Source organism: Chanodichthys erythropterus, chromosome 23, assembly GCF_024489055.1.
Source record: "Chanodichthys erythropterus isolate Z2021 chromosome 23, ASM2448905v1, whole genome shotgun sequence".
Taxonomy (NCBI): domain Eukaryota; kingdom Metazoa; phylum Chordata; class Actinopteri; order Cypriniformes; family Xenocyprididae; genus Chanodichthys; species Chanodichthys erythropterus.
In genome coordinates, this window is record NC_090243.1 from 11028621 (window position 1) to 11038837 (window position 10217).

General features: G+C 40.6%; 1 protein-coding gene across 1 annotated transcript; it reads left to right on the forward strand.

The window, feature by feature from the left end:
- Positions 1–1223: 1223 nt before the first annotated feature.
- tnk2a (tyrosine kinase, non-receptor, 2a) lies at positions 1224–8162 on the forward strand. The gene is made up of 14 exons (XM_067377720.1): positions 1224–1386; positions 1812–1882; positions 2588–2794; positions 2876–3028; positions 3397–3674; positions 3751–3877; positions 3954–4100; positions 4250–4344; positions 4583–4777; positions 5381–5472; positions 5720–7095; positions 7183–7278; positions 7379–7506; positions 7794–8162. Exons 1-14 carry the CDS (start codon positions 1224–1226, stop codon positions 7798–7800), a joined length of 3135 nt encoding a protein of 1044 aa, XP_067233821.1. The 3' UTR covers positions 7801–8162.
- The last annotated feature ends 2055 nt before the right edge of the window (positions 8163–10217 follow it).

Consider the following 10217-nt stretch of genomic DNA (forward strand, 5'->3'; position numbering starts at 1 on the left):
TTATGTGTAGGGTTAGGTTTAGGGGTAGAGATATGGTTAGGACTAAATGTTCGTAAAGGAACGTTGTTCCAGAGTCAACAAAATATGTTGACCCAGGAACGCGTCTAACTCAGCAAAATCAGAACGTGTGTCTGTCTATACATCCATCCGTTGTAGTGTACATGCTCTGGCATGTAGTGTGGTGACCTGAGTTTGAATCAAGCTTGAGACGTTTCCTAATCCTATTCCAGTCATTTCCTGTGACTATAAAAATGGCCACAAATAAAATAAATGATACAACAATGTTGACATCAATATGTGTATGTGTGTGTGTGTGTGTGTGTGTGGTGGTGGTGGTGGTGGGGGGTTGAGCAGTGCAGTGTTGAGCACATTCAGTTTTGTACAGCAGTAGCAGTACTGTTTAAGGTTTGTGTTTTGAGGTCCGCCGCACTCATGCTGCATCTCGCAGTGACTCAGCAAGAGAAAGCAAAATGCTGCTTCTGGAAAAGACACTAATATGGAAATGCCTTACCGTTAACAAGCTGTGACCTTTTTATTCATCTGACTGAGGCTGGAGACTTAAGGAGATGAGACAGAGGATGGATGTTGACTTGTCTGGAAGACAGGACAGAGCTGCAATTAAATGGATTTTAAGGCACTGTGCGCAGTCTGCGCACTGATTCATTCACCCAAAAGGGTGGGATTAATCTTTCACATTCATTCTCAGGAGGCTGGGCAGAGGTTTTGCAACAGAAGACACGGTTTCACATGAGACTGCAACTATTTTTTCAGTGAGGAATCAGATTACACATGTTATTCTTGACTTTAGCTTATAAAAGAGAGCTTTGTGTTGCTGCTGATGGGAGGAAGAAGAATCAAACAAATATATCTTGCAGATTAGAGGAGATGCTTGACAGTTTACTGTGAAAACAGGACACACCCCGAGGGAGTGCAGTTCACTCATACACACACTCCCTGAAAGCACTGCTTTCCATGTACAAATGGCGGCGGTCTCAGAATACCAGCGGCACTATAATGTAAAAGACGAGGTAAAAGATGAGGTTTACTGTTTTCTCTATACAGCAAAAAAACTGTATTTTTGTCTTGTTTTTCAGGGAAAAATATTGAACTATGCTTAAAATCACAGATTTACTTGAGAAGCAGAACTGTGGAGGATAATATTGTTTATGCTTAAAACAATATAAGATGTTCTTTTGTTGTGTGTGCAGCCGGACGGTGGAGACATGCAGTCTGACGAAGGTACGGAGTGGCTCATGGAGCTGCTCACCGATGTGCAGCTGCAGCAATATTTTCTGCGTATCCGTGATGACCTCAATGTCACACGTCTCTCACACTTTGACTATGTCAAAAATGAGGACCTTGAAAAGATCGGTATGGGCCGACCAGGTGAGTGGGGTTGTTTTGTGTTTTAAGTGTGGGAGAGGAGCTTTGAATTTTGGAAGAATTAATTACATTTTTATTTATTTATTTAAGGGCTGTCAAGCGATTCAAATGTTTAATCTAATTACGGAAATTGTGGCGATTAATTAATCTTATTAATGGCAAATTATTCGCACATCAAATTTGGCTAGTAATTACCACCAAAAAATAATTTAAAGTCATTATTGGGTTAAATCAGGTCAGATGGCCATTAAAAAATTAGCTTTAGAAAATAAATATTTGATTTGATTCAACATAGAATTTATTACACATAAACTTTTAGACTTTAGCGGCCATGAGGGTGTGTAAATGATGACATAATTTTAATATAATTATTTGATATTCATTATATTTAAACCTTCTGACCTTTTTATCTCTCTCTGGCTCTGCAGGTCAGAGACGGTTATGGGAGGCAGTGAAAAGGAGAAGGGCCATGTGCAAACGGAAGTCATGGGTGAGCAAGGTATGGTGAGGATCCTGAAATGGAAAAAATGTCAGACTTCCTTTTAATGTCTGTAATTCTGAAAGTTGTCCAACTTTATGAGAATAATATATGTACTGAGTTTGTTAACTGAAGTTAAAACTGATACAATCACTTAAGCCAAAAGAGGGGGCTACAGAGCCTCCCCGCCATGTCCATTTCTTATCTTTTACATATGCCTAATGGCCGACGACTCTAATGTGTGAGCTGAATGTTATGAAATTTTAAGTATAAAAACAGCCTAAAAGACTATTAAAGTTTAATGTTACCATGGCAACTCTACTTAAGATATCAAGAATCCTTTTGCAATTTTACATCAGCCGTGTCTTGACCTTATTCTGACCAAGTATGAAGTGATTCATAAATGTAAAATGTAAGAGAATTGTTATAACTGATACCCTTCTTGGGTAATTTTCATTCTGTCACCGTTTACTCACCCTTATGTCATTCCAGACCTGTATGACTTTCTTTGTTCTGTGAAACATTGAAGGAGATTTTATTGTAAATACGTCGACTGCTTATTAATAAGACTTTTTTCTCATGCTGCATTTGAGCTTCACATAGATTATCATTGATGTCTGCCAGGTTTATGAATGACACCTCTCACTGTGTGAAGAGCTATTGCATCTTTTAGTCAGAGGCAGGTGGAATCACCCTCAGCCGTAGTCTCTGTGCTTGGGCCAGCAGGTGTTCACCGGGAAGCGACCGGACTCAGATTCCCAGACTCCAGTGGTGTTCCGCAGCTCATCCCCATCATCAGCTCAACCAGACGGTCAGCCAGCCGACCTCACCTGCCTCATCAGTGACAGAGACCTAACCCTCTACGAGAAACTGGGAGACGGGTCCTTCGGAGTGGTGAAACGCGGAGAATGGCAAGCCCCCTCTGGAAGAGTGGTTAGGAAGATAAACATCACTAGTAATGATTAGCTTTCCATATGCAAAATATAATGCATAGCTTTTCTTCCTGTGCTGTAGCTGAGTGTGGCTGTGAAGTGCCTGAAGACAGACCTGTTGGACCAGGGTGAAGGTCTAGATGACTTCATAAGGGAAGTTAACGCCATGCACTCCCTGGACCACCACAATCTCATTCGTCTATATGGTGTTGTCCTCACACACCCCATGAAGATGGTGAGGAATGTACTAAAAATGGCATTCTGTGTCTTTAAAAACATAACTATGTTGCTATATGAGTCTAACTTTATGGTGACTCAAGCAAACAAACCTACACCAAATCAAACTACATTAATACTTATCAAGAACACATTAAGGATACATGCTGTTCTTTTGAATGTTCTATTCATCAAAGAATCCTGAAAAAATGTATCATAGATTCCACAAAGCGTTAAGCATCACAACATTGATAACAGAAATGTTTCTTGAACACCAAATCAGCATATTAGAATGATTTCTGAAGGATCATGTGACACTGAAAACTGGAGTAATGATGCTGGTTGTGTAAATGATTTTCATTTTTGCCCATCTTGTTTGTGTTTCAGGTGACAGAACTTGCCCCATTGGGTGCTTTATTGGACCGCCTGAGGAAGCGTCAGGGTCATATATTGATATCAGTGCTGTGCCACTACACTGTTCAGATTGCCTGTGGCATGGCGTACCTTGAGTCCCGACGATTCATTCACAGAGACCTGGCTGCACGCAACATCCTTTTAGCCTCCAATGACCTCATCAAGATCGGTGACTTCGGACTGATGAGGGCCTTGCCTAAAAACGATGATCATTATGTGATGCAGGAGCATCACAAAGTCCCTTTTGCCTGGTGAGAAGAGTTCTAGACCACCATATACTTTTTATTCATTCCCCCAGCCCATGTTGACATGCTCTGTGCTTTGCAGGTGTGCTCCAGAGAGCCTGAAGACACGTACCTTCTCCCATGCCAGTGATACCTGGATGTTTGGAGTAACATTGTGGGAAATGTTCACCCACGGGCAGGAACCATGGGTTGGACTCAATGGTAGTCAGGTATACACACATACCTGACCTTAAACACTTCTTTATGTAAGTAAAGTTGGTGTGACATCTTTGTTCTTTTGCATAGATTCTCCATAAGATCGATAAGGAGGGAGAGAGGCTTATCAAACCAGAGGACTGTCCGCAGGACATTTATAATGTCATGCTGCAGTGCTGGTCGCCCAAACCCGAGGACAGGCCAACATTTGTGTCCCTCAGGGACTTCCTTGTGGAGGTAAGGTCTGTGATAGTAACAGCAGAAGGTGATTACACTGGTTAGAATGTCCTTGTATCAAAGTCTTTTTATTGTATTGCACATACACCAGAATGTCAATATAATTATTGGTTGTTTTAATTAATGAAGTCTTTCTAATTCACTTATAGACAATGCCCACTGACATGAGGGCACTGCAGGACTTTGATGAACCAGACAAACTTAAAATTCATGCCAATGACATCATCACTATCATTGAGGGCAGGTGAGGGCGAGTTTTTTTGGGTCAGCCAGGTGTAGAAATCCACTGTATTAACCTAAAAATAATGAAATTTGATCAAGAGATTTGATAATCATTAAATGAATTCTTGACAGTCCTAGTTTTTCACCATTTATGCTAAGGACATGAATGTTGAACAGAAGAGTCTTGCTTTCTTTAAAAAAAATTGTGTGTGTATTTAGTTATTTTAGTCTGTTTTTACAGCCTGTTTTCTGTGCTGCAGAGCAGAGAACTACTGGTGGAGAGGTCAGAACAGACAGACCCTGAAGGTGGGACAGTTCCCTAGGAATGTGGTGACCTCTGTGGCTGGTCTGTCTGCTCACGACATCAGCCGACCTCTCAAGCACAGTTTCATCCACACAGGCCATGGAGACACAGACCCACACAGAAGTTGGGGCGCCCCTGACAAGATTGATGAGTAATATTCCATAACCATGCATGATTGACCTCTTGTTAGCAGACACTATAGATTTTTTTCTCTCTCTCAGGGAACAGACTGCTTTACTTGTGTTCACCACTAGAGAACCAACAGTAATACTCAACCTTTTGACTCGAAAGCTCTCCGTTGCCGCAAAATATGCTACTTCCGGGATTTCTGCTGTAATTATAATAAAGCTGCTTGCTTTCAACCTTTTTTAATGGAAACTTTGAGTATTAATATGTTAAATTAGCAATTAGATTCGTTTTGTGATTTCAAATGTTTCAAGAACCGTGTGATCTTCAGTAAAAATAAGTTATTGAGGGGTTAAAATAATATTTTTTCATTTATTATTTTTATTATATTATTATGTAGGAAATCTCAGTTTGAAATCTGAGATTCTCATCTTGATATTGTATTGTATTTTTAGCATTTTAATTTCATTACATTTTAATTACATTTAAGTTAAATTATTTTAATATATTCATAGTAATTTGTTGATTTAATATTGTTTAGTCATCTCTGCCCACTTATTGAGAACCACTGAATGACTGAAAACACGCAGTTGGATTTAGTCATTTACCCCATGTGCTTTGTGTTCAGTCTGTACCTTGGTAATCCCATGGATCCTCCAGATATTCTTGGGTTGGATTCAAATGCGGCCAAGCCCACTAAACTTCCAAACCGGGCTAAAAGTAAGCAATGGCTTAATCTTGTTGAGCTGGGCTGTTCTGTTCTTCTTCAAATTCACCACTTCTTTATTTCACTCTGTCTACTTTTGTTTCTGATCATTTCTTCTTCAACTTTTGTGTCAGAACAACCTCCTCCCAGACCTCCTAAACCAGCAGTTCTTCTTAAGAGTAAGAACCATTTCTCTTCTTCTAAGAATCACTGAATGATAAAAACGAATTTTCTAAAGTTTTTCCCATATCTTGTACCCAGAACCATTTTACGACTCTGTGCTGGACAATGATGATGATGATCTGATTGTAACGGGTGTGAAGAAGCTCTCGCTTAAGACTCCCAATTACCTGGGTTTACGCCTCCGGCCTTGGGAAAGTACTAGTCCGAGTGACCGTCTTAGCGAAGTCTCACTCATCGACTTTGGAGATGATAGTTTCAGCTCTACATCACCCTCACCCATTACCGAGACACCTAACCCCAGCACAGCGAAACCACTTGCATCCTACGCCGCGTCTATCTTGGATATGGCGCCACCACAGAGCCCCAATCGAGCCCTGCCCAACCCCATGCACCCTACTCCAGTGGTGGATTGGGACATGCGGCCCCTGCCTCCTCTTCCGGCGTACGACGAGGTGGCCGTGGAGTGCGCTGAACAGGAAGACATGGAAGTGAGCTCCATAAATTCATCTGCGGTGCAGGAAGACACTGTATCTGAAAAAACACAATCAGAGGATAACATTAAAGTCGATGGTAAATGCAACGTGGAGGACAACCTCTTTCTACCATCCAAGCATGCTGAGGAAACCCATTCATTTTCGCAATCAGCAGACATCTTCAAGGAGCTTCAAAGGGAGGTGATGGTGAAGCTTCGGGTCCCTCCGACCGGACGTTCCCTCCCTTCTTCACCCCTCCCGACTCCTTCAGCTCTCGCCCCACACCGCCAGATCATCCTGCCCTCCTCCTATGAGGACAAGCCTCAAATCCCCCCAAGAATCCCAATCCCACCCATGCGACCCTCTAAGCGGGCAGGAATATATGGCAGCAGATTGTCGGTTTCCCTTGGAGACCATGAAGATGGGAGCCGCTGTCCACCTCAGATACCCCCAAGGGATCACGCTCTATCTCAACCCAACTCTCGGGCGCCAAGCCCCATGGCACCGCAAGGCGGCTCCCCTCAACAGAGATCCAGTCTCTGTTGCGTCGGATCATTGGGCTCCTGCCTATCCCCGTCGTCATATTCCTCCGCGCCATCCAGCTCCTCAACCACATCATCTACGTCAACGGCCACCACTGTAAGTTCTCAGTACGGATCTACTGAAGTGGGCCAGACTCCGGCCAAGAGTCCCTGCATCATGCCTATCGTGTATGGTGGTGTGAAGGCCAGCACCACTCATTACTACTTGCTACCTGATAAACCAGCATACCTGGACAAGTATGAGAGGTTCTTGAAGGACTCAGAAGGAAACGATGAGAAAAGAACCCCAAACATGGCCACTGTGAGGCCTATGGTTCAACAGCAAGTCAACAAGCTCAATGCTTCCCCTGGCCACACCAGTAACAGCGGGACTTCCAACAGTCTGGCCTGGCCAAGCAGCACTCAAACAGGTGCCTACAACCATATCACGCTACAACAAGTAAGCAATTTTTCACCAGATACTCTCACCATTGGCTACTCAATGATGTCACGGTATTCTGACATGGCTGATTGGTTGTTTCTGTAGGTGCAGGAGGCGGTACATGGAGTGACTGTAGAAGAGTGTCAAACGGCCCTTCAGACACACAGTTGGAATGCTCAGGAGGCCGTGAAATATCTGAAGGTATCTGTGTGCGTCATTTCAGACACAAAAGAGAGCGGTGCCCATGGTTGATAAAAGATCTTTGAAGCATTTACACATAGATGACTGTTTCCTGATGTAGGTGGAGCAGTTGTTCCGACTGGGTTTGAAGGCTCGGCCTGAATGCATGGAAGCTCTAGAGCGATGCGGCTGGAATCTGGAGCAGGCCAGCACTCAAATGCTGGACTCCTATGGTCCATCTAGACATAGGTAGTATGACTATATGATTATTAAAGGAATAGTTCACCCAATTAACATTCTGTCTATATTTACTCACCCTTATGTCATGCTAAACCTGCATAACTTTAATTCTTCGTGAAACATGAAGGAGAAATTTTGAAAAATGTTATACATTTATGTCCATACAATGAAAATTCTTGGGGTTCCAGTGTTTTGGACCCTATTAATTTATTGTATGGGGGAAAAAACTCATTCTTTGAAGACTAAAGTAAAAAGAATACATCATACACTCACCATATCTCTCTGATTTGTGTCAGGTTCTAATGGCAGGAAAAGGAAGAACAGAGATGATCTCCTTTCCAGTGAATCCAATGAGAATCGAGTTTCAACTCTTTGACTGTGCACCAGTTATACAATAGATATTTGCTAATAGATTATGCAGGTCATTTGAATATTCATTGCTTAACTTCTTATAATCAATGCAAGAGAAATGCAAAATTCACTTACTTGAAGTACAAAAGTGCAATGTGAACAGTTAAAAATGTGTTTGTATATTTTGCTTAAGTTTTAAAGAAGTTTGCTTTTCACTGCATCATATGTGACTTTACACTACAGCATTCAGCCTGTGAAATGTTTGTAGTTTATTTATTAAGAATATTTTATGTAGGGGTGTAGGAACAATCTGAAAAGTGGGGACATAATGTAAATCTTATCAGCACAGCTCAATATTGTAATGGTTGCTACTTCCCTTATTTTATGTAAAAACATTGCAGGGTATACTGGCCAGACACTATAAGCTTTTGAATGGATGTTTAGACCATTAAGGTACAATCGCATTTGCTGTTATTCAGCGAGTTTTTGCAGACGAAGGCTGTCATTTCAATAGGAATCCATGCGATCAGGAATTTCACGTGAGGGTGAAAGATTTCCCCACACAGATTCCACAGAGGGTTCAAGGTCACATGGTGAATGACCAACAGAAAGTAACTTCTGTGTAAGCTGTGCTTCATACATCACTACATTATTGACAATAGACTTTTTTCCTGTGAAATTTCATGATAATGTGACCGCACCTTTATGCATCATGTATTATGCTCATATTTCAGTTAACTCTCATTCATGATGTTGCATGCTGTACATAGGCCTAATTTCAGCTTAGTTTTTCATTAGTTTTATTCTATTCTGTGGTGTTAAAATTAGTCACCGCCTGAGACTGCACAACCACAGATCACCCACAGTTGGTATTTGTTTTTAATTATTTTTTCATGCCTCTATTGTTGTGGTTAGACAAGACTATTTTAGAATAAATCAATTTTTCATGTGCCATGATGACTGCAGACAATATACTTACACTGTAAATGCGCCTACTATATTATTACAGTTTTGTTGGTCTTCATTGTCTTTATCATGGGACCACTAAAGACATGTCTTCCATTTGTTCACAGTTGCTGATTTAGCTATTATGAGAATATCATCTTTTTCATTTACTTTTGAGTGGAACTCTGCTTTGAACTCCATTATGCATTTTGCGATTTTGCTCAGGTTCATATATCACAGAAACAGCAGTCACTGTGTGAAGATTATGAGAAGTTTGTATTAATGAAACTGGAACTGAATAACAGCTTTTTTATGTGCATTTTTCTTCTGTCAGAACATGTTAACCGTAAGTCAATCACACACAGATGTCTTACTAAGCAAATTGAGGCTTTTGCTCTGTGCTTGTGTACTCTGTAATTTTCATCTGCCTCTTGTCCAGATGCTCAGTATTCTAGATATGTTTTGCCTACACTGGTTTTGTGTTCATGTCTTTGCAATTGTTGTTCAGTTTTTGGAATATAGCCTTTGTCAGTGCTCACCTCATGTAGGTTGCATCCCACTTTTTCTGAAGTGGATGGCAGAATGCTGGGCTTACTGTAAAAGCTTTATAAATGTGTATTGTATAATTATCTATCTGTATTTTTGTAATGAAGTATATATTTAAAACTGTTGTGAATGAGGTTTCATTATTTTATCAGCCTTATTGAGTTATGGCAGCTATATAAGAATTAGCCTATAAGAATTATGGCAGCTATTCACATATATATGCACAGATTATATGGAACATAAGATTCTTGGACTCACTGAGCGAAGAGGCAGAGCTGCACCAAGGAGCTCAGACCCTGGAAGTGGAGCTGCACCATGGGGCCCACTGAGCCATAGGAAGCCTTATAGAACATCTACAGAATGTCAAGAAGTACAGGTCATGGTGTCTAAAGAATATAAATATCTAATATAAATATAATGAAATACATAAAATATTACAAATTTATGAACGTTTATTTTACTGTTATATTGTTTGTCAGGCGTCAAAATATTTTAAATATAGATGCTGATACTTTGACTTGTTCTCTAATCCACCATTAGATGTCAGTGTTGTGCTAAAGAATTACATTGCTTTCAAAGGTACTTACCGGTATGTCATATTTCATATTCCCCAGACATGAATTTATTGTCCATTACACTAATAGCACTTCTAGAACAGACTTGACAAATAACCCCAGGTTTTATTATGACAATTGTGACATAATTATGACTTACTTTTATACTTTTTATGTCATAATTTCTATTATTTATGTCATATGATTTACCAAAGCATGATTTTTTGTTTGTTTGTTTGTTTTGTTTTACTAGCAATCAACCATGTTAAAACAAGTACAGGAATCAGTTGCATGAACTTACGTGTTACAATTGTGTCTTGGTAC

Bases quoted from the DNA above. Each gene is read 5' to 3' on its own strand.
- tnk2a (XM_067377720.1), top strand. From the start codon at position 1,224: ATGCAGTCTGACGAAGGTACGGAGTGGCTCATGGAGCTGCTCACCGAT. The intron at 1,387-1,811 runs GTGAGTGGGGTT...CTGGCTCTGCAG, and splicing joins GATCGGTATGGGCCGACCAG to GTCAGAGACGGTTATGGGAG. The intron at 3,878-3,953 runs GTATACACACAT...TCTTTTGCATAG, and splicing joins TTGGACTCAATGGTAGTCAG to ATTCTCCATAAGATCGATAA.